The 19,673-nt window shown below is 41.4% G+C and overlaps 1 protein-coding gene across 13 annotated transcripts in view; it reads left to right on the plus strand.

The window, feature by feature from the left end:
- Positions 1-19,673, plus strand: part of IQSEC1 (IQ motif and Sec7 domain ArfGEF 1) — a 353,788-nt gene that overhangs the window by 289,983 nt on the left and 44,132 nt on the right. For 11 of the 13 annotated variants that reach the window (XM_042880458.1, XM_042880464.1, XM_042880463.1 and 8 more), the window contains one exon: positions 18,775-19,057. In XM_042880458.1, the coding sequence (XP_042736392.1) occupies positions 18,775-19,057 (283 nt within the window). Of the gene's footprint in view, positions 1-2,946; positions 3,054-18,774; positions 19,058-19,673 lie in introns of those variants that run through there. The other 2 variants (XM_042880461.1, XM_042880462.1) reach the window with 1 other exon arrangement.

A 19,673-nucleotide genomic window follows, 5' to 3' on the forward strand; every position in this document is an offset into this window, starting at 1 on the left:
CCTGGATAAATGTGAGATCTTGAAAGTAGGCACTGCACTGTAAATAGTCTCTGGTTTATAGACGTGCAGTAACATCACTATCAAAACAGTTAGTGTAGGTGTGTCCTTAACATATTTGAGTTTCGCTGAAAGCTGGTTAGACCCAGTCTCTTGGAATCCGTGCCTAATGCCTCCTTAGGAAACTGCAAAATGCACATTTGATCCAAATGTTTAACTGGGTTTAGGTCATTTTGCTGCTTTTATCATCAGAAAGATACAATCAGTTCTCATGGTATATATTGTAAATAAGAAGTATGTTGTATGCACAATACAAGGACACAGCTGAGCCTTTTATTATGCTCTCGCTTGTACCTGATTTGTTTAAGCAGCATTTTTAGCTTCTGACTAAACTTCTGAGAATTCTCTAAACTGCAGGGATCTGTGCTGTTTTTATGTGCTGGAATGTTTTCATTACTAAAAAGTATCGTGCAAATTGCTCTCCCTCAAAAAAAAAAAAAAAAAAATCCAGAAAAAACTTCAGTAAAAACTGCAGATGATTAAGAGTGAAGCCTTTAGCAGTGAACTCACTGGCCATGTATCCCCCCAGCACCCTCCCTCCCCCCCAAAAAAAGAACAAAAAACTCAGCCCTCCAAGAATGGTTCCTGTTTTCTTAATTACTTTCCAGTTCTCCAGTACCCTGGCATCTAAATGAAGACAAGGAGTGGCTGTGGTTAGACAGTTTCCCCAACTTACACAGACATGATGCTTATTTTGATGAAGGGAAACTTAATTTGGAAAGCAAGTTGTTTTGATGGTTCCATGAAACGTTTTCACAGGAAACTCAAAATTCATCTTGCTTTCTTGTATTATTACAGGATATTAATCATACTGGCCTTGCTATTTTTTGAAACTCTCCTTTCTGTGTACCTGTAGGCAGCAATATTTGTCACTGGCTTTATAGTGCAGTTTCAGCTGTTCTTTTTGACCTGTAAAACTAAAAATGCTTTGGGAGTAGTTTTTGTAAACTGTGAGGAGCAGGTAGTCTTCAAAATTATTTGTGGTGTAGATCAGCAGAGGAACTCAGGAGGCATTTTGAACGTGGGCAGGCAGCTGGTAAGGCACTGTTCCATGGCAGCAACAGGTTCCAGAACTGGCTGGTTCGTACAGAGCTTGGATTTACCTTCCAGATGCACTGCAAGCCCTCTCTTTTTTGCAGGCTTTGAGGGAGGATGGCTTGGAAAGCTTCATGATGCATAATCATTTTTAATTAGGAAAAAAAGTGTTAAATATTGTGTGGAAAAAAATCATGCAATTTCAGTGTTAATATTTTTGCAGAACTGTGTGGTTTCTACAGAAGAGGTGTGTGAGTATGTAAGGTTATGAAAGTTAAACCACCTTTTTCAGTACTGTAGGAGATGAGATGGTTTTTATTTATAAATTACCAAGTTTTAATTAACTCTGTTTAGACTTCATTTTTTGCATTACTTTCATCACTGCATGGTGGATCCACTTTAAAAAAAAAAAAAAAAAAGAAAAAAGGGAGAGATTCTTAGTCATCTGTCAAATAGAGTGATGATGAAATTCAGATATTCCTTATGATTCTAGTGAGGAGCTATTGCCTGCCAGAGCTTGCTTTACTACAGAGCTGCTGTGCTTTCTGAAGCAGTGGAAGTCTCCCAATTAGAAATGCTGAGAATACTGAGGGCATGATACAGCAAAAACTAGAAGCTTTCCGGGTCAGGATTCAGTGAAGCAGCAAGGGATAATAGGACCTTAACTTATTTTTTTTTTTTAATTATTCATTTTTATCCCAAAAATCTGGCTCTGGTAGATGAATATTTTTTCCTGTTATAATCGGCCTCTCCTCACAGAAGGGCTGTTCTCCTGTCAGCAGGCCTGCACAGCCCTGCGTGTGCCATCGTCCTTTGTCCGCTGCTTTGTGTGCGCTCTGCTGGATGAGTTCATGTTCTGCCTCGTAATTGAGAACCTCAGCCCATCTCATGCTAATGCAGTGTATGAAAAATGCTTTATTGAAAAGAAAGGGGATTGGGGCTGTTATGCTAACATTCAAAACAACAACAGGGAAGCTTAGATGCTGCTGTTTTGAATGTCTGTGAAGTTGACGACACCGCTCCGTTTCCTTGCGTGCCTCAGAATAAATGGGTGGGATACGTGCCACCAGCACAGCTGCTGCCGTTGCCTTGAGCTAGGGTTTTAAACAGGCTGCACTCCTATTTTACGCTCTTATTGTGGCAGATCGGAAATATTTTTAGCTTTGCTATTGAGCGCTGTGCTTTCCAGGGATGCAACTTGGGCTGGGCGCAGGCACAGCTGGGCCAGGCCTCCGCGCTCCTCAGTCCTGCACACGCTCTCACCTCGGACTTTAAATAATTTCAAAGGAACTTTCAGGATTTTTTAGCAGACGGAGGGAGAGGGAACTGAGGCACATGGGAACAGCTTGACGCTGAAAAAAAAAATAGTAATAATCTGGATGTCAGGAAACTGCTTTGCTCGGAAGGCAGCCATTGGCAAAGCCCGCTGTGCCCGGTGCAGGAGCTCCTGAGGAGGGCCCCGATCTCCTCCTGAAGCGGAGGGCAGGCCGCGCGGAGCACCGCTGTGTGTAATTAAGTCTCCACGCTTTAATTATGCCCGCGCAGAGCTCGGTAAAACCCCTCCCGGGCTGCCGCCAGGCACCTGCGTGCCGCCGGGCTCTGGGCCGGCTGCGGCGGGCACCGCTGTCGCTCTCGCGGCCCGGCAGCGCCCGGCGGCCCCGAGGCGGCCCGCGTTCCCCGGGCGACCGCCCTCAGCGCGTGCGCGCGGGATGCCGGGGGGGGCGCGAGCCGCTTCGGGAGCGCGAGCCGCGTCGGGAGCGCGCCATTCCCCCTCCCGCCGCGCGCCTTTCCCGCCCGCCCCGCGAGCGGCTGCCGAGGGGAGCGGGCGAGGGCGGGGCGCCGAGGGGCGGCTATGGTGGCAGCGCGGAGCTGCGCGCCCGAGACTCCGGCCCGGCCATGTGGTGCCTGCACTGCAGCTCCGAGAGGACCCAGTCGCTGCTGGAGCTGGAGCTCGACAGCTGGTAAGCCGCGCGGCGGGGCCGCGCTCGGCGGAGCGCCGTCCCGTCACACAAAGGGCTCCGCTCGCCGCCCGGCCTCCTCCTCCTCCTTGGAACGGGGGAAGCGGGCCGGCTCCGGGTCGGTGCGGCGCAGAGGCATCGCTCTGCCCGCAGCCGTCCGAACGCCGCTCGGCGCGGAGCTGCCCGCAGCTTTCAGAGCCGCGTCTCGCTGCGTGCCGCCGGCTGGGCGCGCTTCTGGCCGCTAACTGCGCTCGGTCCGAGTCGTCGCGCGGCTGTCACCTCGTGCTGTCGAGCTGCGCCGGGACCCATAGCCGTGCGGGCCGGGCGCGGGGCTCGAAGGGCTGCGCTGAGGGCAGGGCGAGCGATTGGAGTCGGGGCTCGTCGCGTTAACGCGCGCCTCTTCGTATTGCTGCTGCTCACCGAGTAACGTGTCAAAACTACAAAACTAAGTACGAATCGGCGTCTGGACGCCGCGCTCAGACGTCCGTCTGGGTTTTGGGTGGTCTGCGCTGAGCCGGGAGTTGGACGCGGTGATCCTCGTGGGTCGCTTCCGACTCGGGATGTTGTAGGATCCCAAGAAATGAACTTGATGACTGATGGACTGTTACGGAGATCCACAACTGAAGGAGAGATAGGCCGTGTCTTAAATGGGGTGTGTGCTTGTGCGGAGAAACACAGAGGAGGAAGTGACCAGATTCGGTGTAACTGCTTGTGACTTTCTACAGTGTCCGTCCTGTAAAAGAAAGGAAAAGGGCTTTTGGGGGGAAGAAAGATGTTTGATAATACAGTTTAAAGTCATGCATTTGAGTCTGTTTTTATCCTTAAGGAACACAATAAAGTTGAGCTGGTAAGCTTCCTCTGTGCAGTTGGCAATATTTGCATAAAGCACATTCTATTTGCATGGCTCGCTCATAACAGAATTCCTAAACGTTCCCTCAGTTACACATTGCCCGTATTCACACAGTGATATTTTGCCACTCAGTCATTGTTTCAGTGTTTTTTTTTCCTATGTTTGCACATTGCTATATAGGCACTTCCTTTCAGTTAAACTTGATTATTCTGCCTGATGTGTTGAAAGCGGAATTGCTGAGCACTTAGTTTGGGTGGTTGTGTTTAACTGTTTCTGTTCTTGTGACAGATACCCACGTATTATCAGAATTCATGATATCTCTGTAGTGCTTTCGGGGAACTCAAGCCCTGCTGAGTAGAACGACCCATTTCTCATTTTGCATCTACTTTTGTATCAGGTTTGCTTTGTTGTTGTGTTCTCCTGTTCTAGTTCTGAAATTGCAGCTATTAGGGGGTAGTGCCACATAGTATTCTACTGTCTTTTTTCAGTTTGCTAATATTGTTGTTAGTTAAATAGATGGCCTAGTCCGTGTTGAGGTTTCATGTGGGAAGTCAGCTAGCATCTTCCCCCCCCCCCATTTCAACTAATTAGATATAGTCAAAGATACCAATTTTAATACGTGAAATGGAACTAACCAGGGAAAGTTAGAGCACTCACTATATCAATTGCTTTTAGTTTTTCTTCACCCCTTCAGGTGCTCTCCTGACACACTTAAAACCAATTTGCAATTTCTATCCTTTAAATACTCGTAATTCAATACTTCGAGTACAGGTAAGGAAGCTCAAAGTGTTTGGTTTTACACACACATACCAAGCAGAACAGTAACTGGTTTGTTGCTCTGCTTAGCAGTGTGTATGGGTAGGTTGCTAGGAGCCCAGGCAGTGAGCTCTGGCTCCTTGCTGGAGGAGGTGTGTTTGCTGGCACTGGGCAGGGTGCTTCTTTTGAGACATGGGACGTGGTTTCTTCTCAAGGAAGAATTGGACGGCCTTACGTATTGCTTCTCACCTTGTGACTGTGTTGCAAAATTGCAGAATTAAAATTTGCTGAAGAGAAATATGTTCATGTTTGTATGGCTGTAGAAAGCATTCCTCCAAGTATTTAGCATCGTGAGAATAGTCTTCCATCAACTTCCAGGTTGGAATTGTTTCATACCTATGGGAATCTGGAGCTTAGCTGCTAGGATTTCAGGTGCAACAACAACTTCAAGACGGAGTTTTTCTTTATATTGATTGTGTTTTCTTCTGGGTATAAAGATGGCAATTCAGGGATCAAACTTTCTGAACAGAGAGGGAGATACTGTAATTACATAGTTGATTTTGAATGCTTAATTATTTATCCTCGAAAACTCCATTTGCCCTGAACAGCAAGAAGTAGTAGCTGTGGATGACAAAGGCTCGCCATTGGTGGCTGCAGGGTGTCATCCTGCACCCAAGCCAGCAGTGTTCTGGCTGTGGCATTTAATATTTCCTCGCTTATTTCACCTGTGCTTCTTGATTTTAACACCCCTCCAATGTGGACATCAGGCATCTAGCAGACCACTGGGAAATGTGTGCTAGAAGTGAGTTGCTGCTTTACTAGTGAAACGAGTATAGCGTGTGGTGTTCCACTTGGTATTCAAGGCACTGTATTACCCTAACTTGATAGCTTCAGCTGTGCTTCTCTCAGTGAGTAACACAGTATTTAGCCTGCTCTCAGGGTGTCTGTATTTTGGAATTATTAATGTCATAGAGCTATCCTTGAGTTTATCCACCACACTTCCATAGGATTCAGACTGATGTGCCTTTTGTTGTGAACCCACACAGCTCCCAGTTTATGCCCAGATCAGTTCTGACAGATGCAGAGGAATGGTTCAAGCTACACAGTAGCTATTCTTGTGTTCAAAAAAGTATGGAGCAGCAGAATATGATGAGAAAAATAAGTTAGTTGCTTTGAGCATCGCGATATGTGGATGTAGAATAACTGGGCTGTGCCTCTTCATTACAAGGGTTCGTTACCATTCAGGAAGGATTCAGTAAGGATGCAACTTTCTTAATGTTTCAACATTCATGAGGTTATTTTTTTTATCAGAATCAATTGGAATTTTATCGTTAATTTCAGAGCTGGGCATATTTTAATCACAGTAGCTGTCAATCAATTGTAGCTTTTTATGTTTATTTAATAACAGAACTGCAGGAGGTCTCGGAAACTGTCCTCAAGATGGAGCCCCGATTGCCCTAGTTGTTACATTAAATGTATGAGGATGTGCCCTTAGCCTGCATATTGTCTGATCAGCAGAACACTCGAGTGTATGAGCAGGGTGTGAGGGGAGGCGTGTTAGTGCAGTTTTTGGTAAGTGCTTTGTTTAGCTTTCATTTATATTTAAGCAGAGTACAGGCGCAAGCCAAATTCGCATTCCCTATTTCACTTCTGTTTTTCTGATGTCTAACAATACTGTTGCATTGCAAGAACAGAATCAAGCCTCTTCAGTTCATTTTTTTAGCATCTTGTATGTTGCTATTTTACACCAATATTTATGTAAATATGGACTTTGTTTAATTTATGCATCTTTATTTTCTAGAAAATACCAACCGTGGGCTTTTGGTAACACTTAGTAACCAAAAGCATTTTAGTTACATAAATACAGACCTTCTTGCATCGTGCAGGAATTGAATTTTCTTTTGGGTAAGGACAATTGTAATTAGGGTACAGACAGAGATTGCAAGTGTGCTGCGCTGCTGTGATTTGACTCCAGGTTTCCAGAGAAGAACAGATGCTGCTTTAATCCACTGTAGCACAAAGCCCCAGTATTACGTTAAAGAGGGCTGCAAATTTAGCTAAATAAATCTTCTTTTCCTTCTTTACCCTAGACAAAGGCATTTTCATAAAATTATCGTGAATAATCTTAAATTATAATATTTTAAATTGCAATTAATAAAAACAAAGTAAAAAAAAAAGCAAAGTTTTGGCATGAAAAAAATCAAATTATTTTATCTTTGTGGGAGAAGAGGAATATTGAAATGATGGCTCTGGGAGCCTTTAATTCAGGAAATTGATGTAGTGTATCTGGTAATCAGATTCTTTCAGTAGTTCAGTGTCATTTGAGTTGAACTTGTGCTTAAAAACAAAGGACTCAATTCCCTCTTGCTTTATGTTGTGCAAACAGAAACAAAATGCAACATTTCTGACTTGGTTTCCGTTCATGTAGTGACTGCATACAGGGGAGGGACACAGGCAAAGAATCGAAAGTCTGTCAATCCTGTTTTGAGGGTCTCTGTTCTTTGGTCCAAAAAAATTCAGTTTCCCCTTGGAGATCTTACAGATTAACGAGGATGGATGTGTCAGGAGTTGAAACGCTGCGGTAAGAGCTGAGAAAAAGAAAACTTCCTTCTGTTTGTTGATACGTGTATGTGATCCCTCAGGCCATCCTTATGACCTGGCGTGGATACAAACCCAATGTATATTTGTCACAGGCTGTATTTGCTGCTATTCCTACATCTGTACTACACAAAGCTCACAGTTTTACCTTCATTTATTTTTCACTCCCAACCTTCAGACCAGACTTGATCTCAGACCACGTGGAGAGTTAAATAGAGCAGCGGCCATAAGTGCTGAAGCTCGGACATCTGTATGTTGGGCTGCACGTAACTTGAATTTAGCCTGTTCTTTGTAGTGTAGCCTACAGCCGTAACGATCATAGCTGTGATCCTGTCAGCTCCATGAGTCGAGACGGCAGACTGTGTCAGCACTTGCACAGAACTCTGTGGACAAATCTTTAGGGAGGAACGGGCCGTTGAGTTGGAAGCACCCCAGCCTTTAAAGGTAACACCAAAGTGAGTGTTTCCCCTCTGCTTTTGGGAGGTTGTGTTGAGGAAGTCATCATTCAAACGAGGTGGACAGCAGCGTTCCTGATCCAGCTGCTGTTCTGAGAGCTCTAACAGTTCTGACAGGGCAGGCCTGCATGAACTTTCTGGTTGTGTTTCTATTTAATTATAGCTTTTCTCTCTGCGCTCTCAACTGGGAATAAAAATTATCTTTATTGTTCTTGCGTGGTTCTGCTTTATTGTAATGTGTGGGTAAACAGCTGCTTTGTTTCCATTATAGAGGTGTCTGGGGTGATTCACATGCTTTGAAGTTAACGACGTTTCACAGGGTGTTGAACGTTAGATAATGTTCTCAGCTGTTGTTAGATTCTCAAAAGGCAGTTCGTTATTGCTGTTCATATATTCTTTATTTTGTGAAAATTGTTTAGGAGATAATCGGTGCTGTGAAGTATTGATTAGACTGCTTTCAAGAAGGAGCTGGTTCTAATGCTTCAAGATGGGGAGGGTGGGACTTTGTAGTGAGGATTCCTGTTAGTGCCAGTGGGCAGTGCCTGTGAGACAGAGAGAGGGTTGCCCAGTATTTATTGGAGGTTGGCTCAAATGGTAACAAACTTGCAGTTTTGGATTCTTTCATTCTTAAAACTTAACTGAATCAAAAACATCTCAGTCAGCCTGCAAGAACAGTAGTAGATTTTTTCCTGGGCTGCCATAGTTCAACATGTTGCACGAGATCTATTCTGACGGTCTTGACATTTTCTAAATCTGTTTTGGCAGATAACTTGTTGTAAACATTTGACTTTTGATTCACCAAAAGGTGACCTTGTTTTCAGGAACTGGGCTTCTGCCCTCATCCTAAAGACCATTTTCTGTTGAGGAAAGATCTGTGGATTAAGTCATGGAAAATAGACTGTAAATTCTAAGAATAATCCAGATTCTGTGCTTCAGACCTTACATTCTTTTGTGGTTGAGCAGCCTTACATGCCCAGCTAAGGCACATCGTATCAGCAGAAGGCAGTGTGGATTCCTGATGCTCCCAGAAGTCTGAGCTGCAGAGCTGCTGTGGGTGTGAGTGTGCTGCATCTGAACAAAGCTGCTGCTCGCTGCCTTGTGGCCAGGCAGCTCCACTCCAGTGCTGTGTGTGTACAGCTCCTCTGTATTTCAGTATTGATTCAAGATAACAAATAGAACACAAAGAAGATTTTAAAATATAACAGTGGGTAGGCTTTGTAGCACAACGTTCTTATAGAAAGCTTTGAAATAGCACCAATAGGTTCCCAAGACCCGTGTTAACTGTGATCAGTGATATGGGTCAGAAGTCCTACTGAAAGCCTACATTTAATTCCTTGCTAACAGAAAACAAACTGTAAGATGTATGAGCTCAGCATAATGGAGAGGAAATGTAAAAGGAAGGAAGTTTGTGAATGAGAAAAAGCATGTTAGCTTTTCAACTGATTAGGGACTGACTGTAGGTAATCTTCTGATGTCTCATTTGTCCTCAGAGTTAAGATCCACACGTAGTACGACTCTGTGTCTGAGTGTGTCTGCAAGTACCTTCTGTCTTGGACACATTGCCTTGAATCTAAGTAATACCTAAAACAGTTTATTTTCTGCTAATCTCTGTGCCTCAAACAAAAGATCTCTTACCGTTTTGTTTTCCTGAACATTAAGTTTTGTATGCCTTAATTTAAACTAGGGTGTGTTGCACAGGATAAAAATCTCACACTTATGAGCCTATGATTAAAGACTGGTTTGCAGTGGTTCTCTTCCAGTAAGTGACTACGCAGACTTCTATTTTGTGTATTAGATTCAGATTGTGAAAGGTTCTTTTTTCTTTTCTGATCTGGCTGTTAGCAATCCATACTGATTTTGGATTTGGATTGGCTTTTGTAACTGCATTGCTCTTGCAACTCATCAGGTCTATCTGGTGCTCAAAGAAGTCAAACAACCACTGAAAATTGTGTATACTATACTTTATTTGTAATCATTTCAACTAGGAAAGGGATAAAACTTGAAAATTGGTCAAATAATAGACTTAATCAAATACGTTAGATCTAAAATGATATGATTTTGTTCCAGGTATGAAATCTAAATGCCTGAAACTTTTTATTACTGTGAGAACAGGATTTCCTTAAGGCTGTTGAAACTAATTCACGCATATGATAAACACAGTCCATAAGAGGTGAAAGTATATTGTTATCCACCAAGACCTGAACGGGCAGAGCAAACTAGTAGATAGTTTCTTACAGAACTTCATTGCCCACAAGATGATTTCTCAGCAGTGTCACTCAGCATCACCTCTGGCTGCCTTGACACAACAGCTGAAGCCACAGCAGAGGTGAAATACGACGATAGCTGGGATACGATGCCAAGGATTTTTGCATTATATCAAATGCTGCTTCAGCTGTGCATGCAAATGAATTTTTTTTTCTCAGATGCAGAAACTAAATCTTCCTATTTAAAATTAGCATTGAATAAAGGTCATGTCATGATGTTATAAATGGTAGAATGTTTTAATATCTCGCAATCTTAAATACATGTCATATGTAGCATACGTCTGGTAAATAAGAGGATTCGAGGTGCTGAATGTTATATCTGAACAGATAATTAATAGTTGAGGTTATATACTTGCACTGAGGAGTTGTACAGATTTATAACACTTCTGATTGTATGAGTTCACTTAAGAGGAACAGGGCACAGTCTGTAATGGTAGTAGAGACCTTCACAGATGCTGTTAATGTGGGGTGGTGCAGTTAAACTTGAGAAATTTAGCTCTAGTTCACTTAAAAAGGTAAACATCCTTCTGAAGAATGTTCTGATATGAGCGTTTTACGTTGGCATGCAGAGAGGAGCTGACCTTAAAAACAAACCTCTAAAAATTGGGCTGATCATTTTGAGAACTCTTCTAGCCACAAGCCTCACTTTGTTCTGTAGCCTTATTTCAATGTTATTTTGTCTACTTTATAAAAACAGTTTGAAGTACAGAATATGGTCACTGCTAAATGAGCGTATGTCAGGTGATGGTTATCGCAGGTAGGCAGAGAATGATGTACTTTCTTTACCTGAGATAAAAGGTAACTTCTGTAAGCAAGCTGTGCTTAAGTTCTGTTGATGCTGCCAGTCTCTTTTGTTACTTTCCAGCTGCTAAATAATGAAAATAAAGCACAGCTTTGCTTTTAGCAGAGAAGCTTCATCAGGCATTGAATGGGTGCTGTGGGAGGGTTGCTTTTTTGTTGATTTTAACCCTTATGTAGCAGAAACTTGTCTGCTAGGCAACGCACTGCCCTGACTGACATAGACAAAGGTGATACGTGAGGCATTTAACCTTCCTTCTCCTCCTTGGAAGCTGAAGATAATCTCAAGTAAGCTCTTCTCAAATAAACATTCTTCTTAAATCTATTATAAAGGTTGTTCCCTTAAATAACGTAGGGTAGATTTCTGTTTGGTTCTCTTTTGAACTTGCTTGTGTGCATCTCTGCTTCAGAAGAAAGAGTGCATTAATTCCTAATTTCTGCTCCAGAGAAGAGAACGTGATCTGTCATCTTCCCCTGCTCTCTGCTGTTGTTAGCGGCACGTAAGGTTGTGGGTCAGAGAGCCTTAAAAATAAACATTGTTTTTTAAATGCCTTTCGTGAGTTTATTCAGTGGGAATTAAAGTTCAGTAGTGTCCAAGCGAACAGATGGTGGGGATTTCTCTAAGTTTGAATCCAGGGCTTGGACTGGAAAGCAAATGGAAGTTTGCAAGGCACATAGTGGTGTTTTGTCTGCGGATCTGGTCAGGCTGTCAATGGTCCTCAAACTGTGTTTTAACTGGCTGCTGTTGGCAGTCTGTTACACAGAACGTTACAGAGCAAAGTGGTTGGCTTATTAGTTGTTAGTGTTCGCTTCTGAGAACATGCAAATTTTGTCTGGATTTTTCTTGCAATGATATATAACTTCAGTAAGATGAATTACCTGGGACATTACTTTGATGTACATTCAAAGGTTTCATTTGTTTTTAACAAAAACAGCTGAATTGGTGAGAGTGCATTCTAAGTAAAACAAGTTGGTCGATATTTCTTTCCTGGATCAAAGCTTTTGTCAATGCCTGTGAATACTGCTGTCCATCATAATGGCTTTGAACTTTTGACAGTGTATGTTTGAAGGTAGATTGGTTTGTTAATGTTATTGCATTTATTGGATTTAGGGATTTGGGTAAGTTCTTCATAAAATTGACTTTTGTGTACTAGAGGAGTACAAAACAGAAATGGGAAGAACTAGATTCTCATCTGTTCCAAATTGTACTAATAATATACTTCTGTTCAAATGTTCTCACCCCATTGGGGAATATTGGATTGTGGAAGAGGGAAGAAAAGAAAAATCTTATAAAACTAGCTTGTGTGAACTACATATGGCTAGTTGTGCATTTTAAGAGGTTACATTCAGGACTTTTTGCAAAGAGTAATTTGGGATAATGCAATGCATACATCAGAGCCTTAATTAAGTACACCTCTGAGTTGATAGTGGAAAGCACCACAGGTACAGAAATGCAAGCCAGCTTTGAAGCAGTGGGGTGCACCCTTGTGTCAAATGAATCATTGTACTCAGATTGGGTTGCCTACGGAGAGTCATAGTTTGTGTGCTGTGTTTTGTTTCTCATTGCAGTTTTAAATTAGGTCTTTGTTGTAAAGACGAAGTTTTATGCAAGAAATTAACTACCATACAGATTTGTTTGTATGTGGAATGCCTGGGTTTGACCTAAACGTTGTTGCCATTTAAACGCAAGGGTTTTTTTCAGCATTCATGATGGAAATGTGTGGTCAGACCAGCTGCTCTAGCAGCTGCCATTGAGCTGCTCTCTGTTACGCAGTTCCACAGGCAACTTTTGGTCTGCATTCTTTGAGCAAGGTAGAGAATTTGGATCGGTTTCAAGTGGGTATTTATAATTAGGAGTTATGATCCAAGTTTGACTTTTTAACCTCCAAGTTTTAAAAGAGATAGTTGGTGTAAAACAGATGTGTAAGCACTTCTTTCTTCCTGAGCATTGGGCCTATTTATATAGGACATGTGTTTTAGAATGGAATAGGAGATTCACTGGGCGTTGTATTTATGAAATGAACTTTTCATGTCTGTGGTCTTTTTGTTTTGCATTTAAATCCATCCCATGGATAGCATGTTTGAGTCCCTAGGTACTTCAATACTTCAATTGTAGCCACCTTGGTAAAATTTCAGGACAGTCATTGTTTGGATCAGAAGAAAGGAAAAAAAAAAAAAAAAAGAAAATATCTTGCAGAATTATTCTGTGTAGATACGATGAGATGGATTCAGGGAGCAAGCAAGTTAGAGAAAGGACAAATTTGATTGAAGAATTTCATGAAAAACTACCATGCAAAAGCTCCACCATCGCAACAAATAAATGTACAAATACTCCATTAAGCTCAGTCAGGTTACGCAGGCTGCCTGGATTGCTGATTGCCATTTCTGGCCTGCCATACTCTACAGCAGCCATGCTTTAGAAATCATCCGCTTCCTAAAGAGCAAAGTGAGGCTGAGTGCAGGCTTTATGCTGTGGGGCTGCCCAGGGTGAGAAGTTGGCAGTGATTTTAGGAGTATTCATAGTATTTGTATGAATTCCAGAAGTCAGACAGAAATTGATTTATTGTGTGTACCTTTGAATTAGTATTTATTCTTTTAGTAATATAAAATACTACAGAGTACTAAAATACTACGGGAAAAATCTAAGCTGTAACAGCACAAAGGCATTATACTCTCCTGTTAATTTTTATGTCCAAACTAACTTTTTTTTACAAATGGGTGTAACACAAATTGGTTCCTGTGAATGTACCATCCAGTTGTGGGGGCCTGTTTTCAATTTCGTGTCTTTATATTGCGCTGTTGAAAGCCCATTGTAAATGAATGATGAAAATTACTAGTGATTTCAGAGGATGTTCATTGGTAAAGTCACTTTTAAAATATTTACTCATAGGGCTTTTTAGTTCTATTTTAAAATACTGCATGCAGTTTTGGTTTGGCACTTACATTACTTGGAAGCATGTTGAATTTCCTTGTTGCTTTTGGTTCCAAACAAAGGCTACAATGTATTGGCTTCAGCATTTGGAAGTTTTCTGTAGGCATAAATTCACAGTATCTTTGTGTTGCAGTTCTGTAAGTGCTCTGGGACAGTTTGGGAGTTGCAGACTGTGAGATTTCTGGGGCAAATGGGAATACTAAATGGTTCCTTGCGTCTGCTATTAGTGAGCTCGTTCATTCACATTGTGCAGTTTTAAAGATAGCATAGCGGGCCTCAGAAAGTGAATTTCTACTTTTTCTGGTTATCCTCTGTCATCCAAACCAATTGTTTTGCCATTATTGTAAGTGCAGTGAGCAAATCTGTGCTTATGGAAAAGCCTGGAGTTTGCTCTTCACTGAAACTCAGGTCTTTGGAACTCTTTCCAGTTTCTATTTTAAGCTCAAATGTTGAAGCTTTCTTATTTTTCAGTTTTTTTAATTGAGGTTATAATTGCTTTTGCTAAGACTGTAGTTGATAAGGTTTGAAGGAAGAGGAAGTTCTGAACATAAGAGCCCCACAGGTCTTTGAGAAGTGGAAACAACCCCACCCAAGAACGTAGTAGATATTAAAAAATCCCAATTAATATGTGATTATAAAAGATGGTAATGCATTTAGTGTACTCATCAACTAATTAAAGCCCGTGTGATCACAAGTACTAATTTCTGATGTGAATGATGAGATTCTGATGTAAAATGAGATACAGGGAAGAAAAGATGTGCCAGGTTCATGTGACTAGAGTGCCCAGAGAGGAACAGTTAGCCTCCCTTGTGGTTAAGCACGTCACTGCATTCAGCTATGGACAGAGGGAAGGAGGACGACAGAGCTTTTTCTTATTATGTAATTCCAGAGATGAGCCTGTCACCTCTATGGTGGGAAGCAAAGGTATAAAAAGGAAAAAAAATCCAACAGACCTTGTTCTAGTTAGCAGCAGCCTGTGCTTTGTATTTTGTCAGCTTGGATCTATTGTATGCTTACCTGAGTCCAAAGATACAGCTATGCACCGTGCTATTCAGATTGACATCTAGGCAAATGAGTTAGAAAAGCAGCTCCTTGGCAGCCACTGCCTGCACCTTGTTGTGCCTTTCGTTCTGAGAGAGCAGTGGACTCTGTTTCTGCTGCTGTTGAGCCCAGTGCACATGGTGGGCGAACGCAGGGTTAGCTGCACTGCGGATTGACCCTGAGCTCGCTGCCCTGCTGATGGAAAGAGCAGGTCCTGCTCCTGTGCACAAATGTCACTTTGGTTGATGTATTGTAATTTAAAAAATGTTTGCAGAGTGCATCGCTTAGCTTCTGCAGGAACTCTAGAGCCAAACACACAAAAGAGAAGAAAATGCCCCAGTCTATCTATCTTTGGCATTACACTGGCTCGTATTAGTTGGAAGAAGCGCAGTTCGTCTGATTTTTTTGCCAGTAGTTTCAAACACCCGCTGCCGTGTCAAAAGTCCTGTTCTCTAGTTTTTCATTTTTCTCTGAGCTTTTCATCTTCTCATTTGATCCTTGATACAGTGTGTTTCTTAATAGCAGTGCAAGCTGAGGTTGTGCATGAAGAAGCTTTTGACTCCTTTTGATAAAATGCTGATTCAGTCAATGCTGCCCACTCTTTCAGAAAAGTATTTTAGATATTCAAAGAAGCAAAGATTTTCCATGGCTCTATTCTAAAGTTCTATTCGTGCAAAACCACGTTAATAGTACTAAATATTTTTAGATGTTTAATTTCCGTTCTCTATGTAGTGCTGTTAAGCTGCTCCATTCTCTGCTCCTCGGTAAAATACTGGCAAGCAACTGTTCTCGTTTTGTGTCTTGGCAGATTATGAATCTCTATTTACTCCTGAGGCAGGAGTGCGATACTAGAGATAAAGTTCTAGAAATGAAAGGTTCATGTCTCAACTGTTCTGCCTTCTCCTGAATTGGAATGCTTGCTGCAGTGCTCTTTTCCCAAGTAATATGCTCTGGTAAATTGCAGGGAGATAAACCAACCTCATCTCTGAGTTTATGTCCTGGAATTGGCAGTAATTCTTCTTGACGTGGGTAGGTAGCAGATATCAGAGGCCTCAGTTAGGAATTTCTTTCTCATTTTGCCTGGGACTAGGTAGTGTTGTCTGTTTTTGCAGAGCACTCAAGGTACTTAATTTCTTACCTATACAAGAAAGCATGTGCAAGCTGAATGCTGAGGGAAGTGATGCCCAAAGTGCCCATCTATTCCTGTTGTCATAGAGGACTTCTGCTAGCTGTTGCTGCAAGCGTGGAACAGAGCCTCTGAGGTTTTTATCTGTTGGCATTTTTAGTGAGAGGGTAGCTGAAAGAACCTTCTAACCCTGCAGAGGCTGGCTGAAGCAAAGGTACCATTCTGAGCACACAGCTTTTCAGAATGGACGTGGACAGGACCGTTCTCAATTGTGCACTCCTGCACAATGCTCCGTGTGCGATTCCTCCTTAGCAGAGCAATCATTTTTGTTGTCATTAAAACTTCATACAGTTGTGTATATTGAAATATTTTTCACTTCCAAACGTATGTAAAGTAGTAATAAGAAGAAATCAAAATGCTTTTGTCAGTGGAATTTTCATCTATATGAAATAATTCGTGTGAAGCCTCAGCTCCTGTTCAATTAACAGAAAGAAATGAATGGGAGAAAGCTTTCAAATACGCAGTCATAGCTGTTTGTGCTCTGTTGCTTTAAAGGCTGTCGTGCTGTTGTGCAGGAAGCTGCACGTTGCAAAAGGTAATTACTTTCCTGCTTCAGAGGCCTGACGTGTGATGGCAGGGAATTAGGCCTGTGAGCAAAGTGAGATCAAGCGTTCCGTCTCATTCAGGGCTCATGTTTGAGTTGGGAAAAGGTACGAAAGAAAAACTGCAAGTAAAGAAGAAACCTCAAGCTTTGGTTGGAACCCTGGGTAGATCTGCTTCCAATTCCTTCCTAGCAGGGCAGTAATGTTTCTGTCGAGAAAAGATTAAGTGATCCGTTGGGGATATTGTTATTAAGATGTCAACATGAGATGGTTATTGGTGTGGAAGGGTTTGTAAATAGTTAAGAATTAAGGGAAGAGAAAAGCAAAAATGCAGTGGAACCTAAGAGGGAAATAGTGATGATTCTTGAATTCTTGTTTATTTTGACTGGGTCATTAAAGAAATTTACTGTATGTGTATGAAAAGTACTTACAAATAAGATTTAAATTAGGAGCCTCTGATAGTCTCTTAGCTCAGCAGAACAGAGAATTGTGTTGTAGTATTTAAAGAGAGAATGTGAAGAGTTTTAGAGTATATAAATGTACTTAAAGGCTGCGTTAGGGAGAATAACTTGTTGCTGTTAGTGGGCGGTTACACAGTTTCAATGTCACTAGCAAAACTCCGGATCATTTATCATTTTTAAGTTGAAAGCCATCTGTGTCATTGAGGGAAGGGGATTTAGTTTCCTGTCAGCTTCCTTTTTGGAAAAAGTGATGTGTGTAGACTGCAAATATTTCCAGCTTGGGTAAAGTATATTTGCAAATACCTTTTGGATAGAGTCATATTTTGATGGGCGAAGGAAGAGGATTTGCAAAGAAAGAGAAACTTCAGTTCTACGTGTTTATAGAAACATTTTGAGACTTCTGAGGGACTTGTTTTTCCCTGCACTTTAGAAAGTACACAGTGTTCAAGCTAGGGGAGTTTTGACAGTGTTAACCTTGATCTCTTCTGGCACTGCAGTCCGGTGGAGAATGTTCTTTCAGAAGTCGCTCCGTACTTTGAACTGTGGCAGGCACTGCTGTGGTATGTGTGTGTAGCGAGGATCACAGCATTTCATTTCCAAGAGACAACAGAAGGGCTTTATGTTTGATGTTCACGTATGTGTGAATGAAAGCACTATATGAACCAGAACATACAGGGGGAGCACATGGAACTGTATTCCTTTAGAGTTTGGATCTCCCTGTTCCTAAAACGAAAGGTAGGGGAAGTGCTGCAAGTGCTCGTGTCTGTGTGTGTGTGAGGAGCGCTTACGGGGACTCTGATTAAAAAGCAATAGTAAATAGAATTTCATTTTCTATCAGTACTCTCTGTACATTGTATGAGGCAAATAGTAAATATCTATGTGAAATGGGAAAAACAGATACTGTGAAAGAGAGGAAGTACACGTGCTATTGTAATGTGCAAATGTCCTAATATAAATATCAAACAAAAAAAAAAAATTACCATTAAAAAGTCATCACTGCATCAGCATAAAGCTGACTAGGATTCAGTTTTAAAACGTTTCCTTTTGTGCAAATGTTTAATGCAGAGGTGTTTTGTTTTGGTTTTGGTTTTTGATTATCTCATAGCAGTGACAGCATTCATGTGAAAACAAAGCGTTTTATAGCTCCTATTTTGTCTTCCTTACCTGAAAATATTTTACTTCTATTATCTCAGAACACCATCCCTTGGGATACTTTAATAGAAAGCATGCCAAAAGTGTATCATGGGAGCAATCTTTCACTAGCAGAGAAATAAATGAAATTTCTTCTGGAGATATTTTTCCCAACTTTAGTTTTGAGGAACATTATAGCACACAAGATCCTGTCAAATCTCCTTTGAGTAAAGTGAAAGTAATCCTTTAATTCAGAAAGTATCAGTAAGAAAGTATTGGTTTTATTTGTCAAAGCAAGGAAAGAGATAAAAATAAGAATCTGTCATTTTGAAGTAGAATAGTTTGGAAAAGATCACAACAAAATCTTCTAAGAAATGAAGTTTTCATTTGCATTACAATTGCTAAGTTACTTTGGATGCTACTGATAATTACTCTATAAAGTTAAATAATGCTTGAAATCTCCATTCTCCTGCATGACTCACCTTCTAAAGGTGACCTCCACAATAAAAATAGAGCTTGTTTAGATTTCAGTGGAAACTGTTATATTTAACATAATGTCTATTTTGCCTTATAATATCTGCGTCTGAATTTGAACTAAATGTGCTGGATGGCTGCAGAATTATGCTAGGCAAAACTGTGCTATTTGTTAGTGAGGATTTTGGTACAAATACTCACCAGAGGATTTTCCTGTCTTCTTATTGTCTCTCTAGTGTTGAGGGTGAAGCTCCAAGTAGTGAAACTGGCACATCTTTGGACAGCCCATCTGCTTACCATCAAGGACCTATAACACACAGTTCAGCTATAAGTCCGGACCATTACGATCATTCAGCTTACGGGCTGTATTCTGTCTCCCCTGGACAACAAAGAACTCGGAGGCCAAAACTTCAGCACTCAACGTCAATACTGCGAAAACAAGCAGAGGAAGAAGCTATTAAAAGGTCAAGATCACTTTCTGAGAGCTATGAACTCTCTTCAGACCTACAGGATAAGCAGGTATTTGAGAGTTTTTTGCCTCATTTATGACAATGACAACATGTCTGTAAGCTGGAAAAATTATTTTTCGAACATCACTTCAGTTAGGATGCTGAAAATGTTTTTTTCCTGCAGTCAACTTTGTTCAAAATGAATGTTTCTGAATTCTTTTTGAATTTTTGTTATAATCTCTGAAGAAACACCTGAAAGACACGTTAATACTGTTAAAAGTAAAAACTGTCAGGAATGGTGAGTTGATGCTTGAGATTAGTACTATTTGAAAGAATATAATAGTGCAAGATGGCTTTCTAAGACAGTCAGTCATTCTGAAATCTGGATATCTTTGTTGATCCTGAAAGAAAGGAAGAGCCTGTTACTGCTGGTATTCTGTCAAGATATCTTTTTGTTCTAAAATTTCAAGTTGGAGAGGCATATAACGTTTCTCCAGAGTGACCTGGAAGAACAGAGCTTGAGCTCTGACTTAAAGATGAAGCCAGTGCTCTAGATGAGTATGAGTTTAGGTTTGCTTTTATGCTCACCAAATTCTGTAAATATTGGGAAAATATCAAGTTTTTCCCTTTCTTGATCCGCCTTATGACAGGCCTGCCATTAAATTAGACCTTCTTGTGAGGTCTGA

Source organism: Lagopus leucura, unplaced genomic scaffold, assembly GCF_019238085.1.
Source record: "Lagopus leucura isolate 7727_CA_CO unplaced genomic scaffold, USGS_WTPT01 Super-Scaffold_100026, whole genome shotgun sequence".
NCBI lineage: Eukaryota > Metazoa > Chordata > Aves > Galliformes > Phasianidae > Lagopus > Lagopus leucura.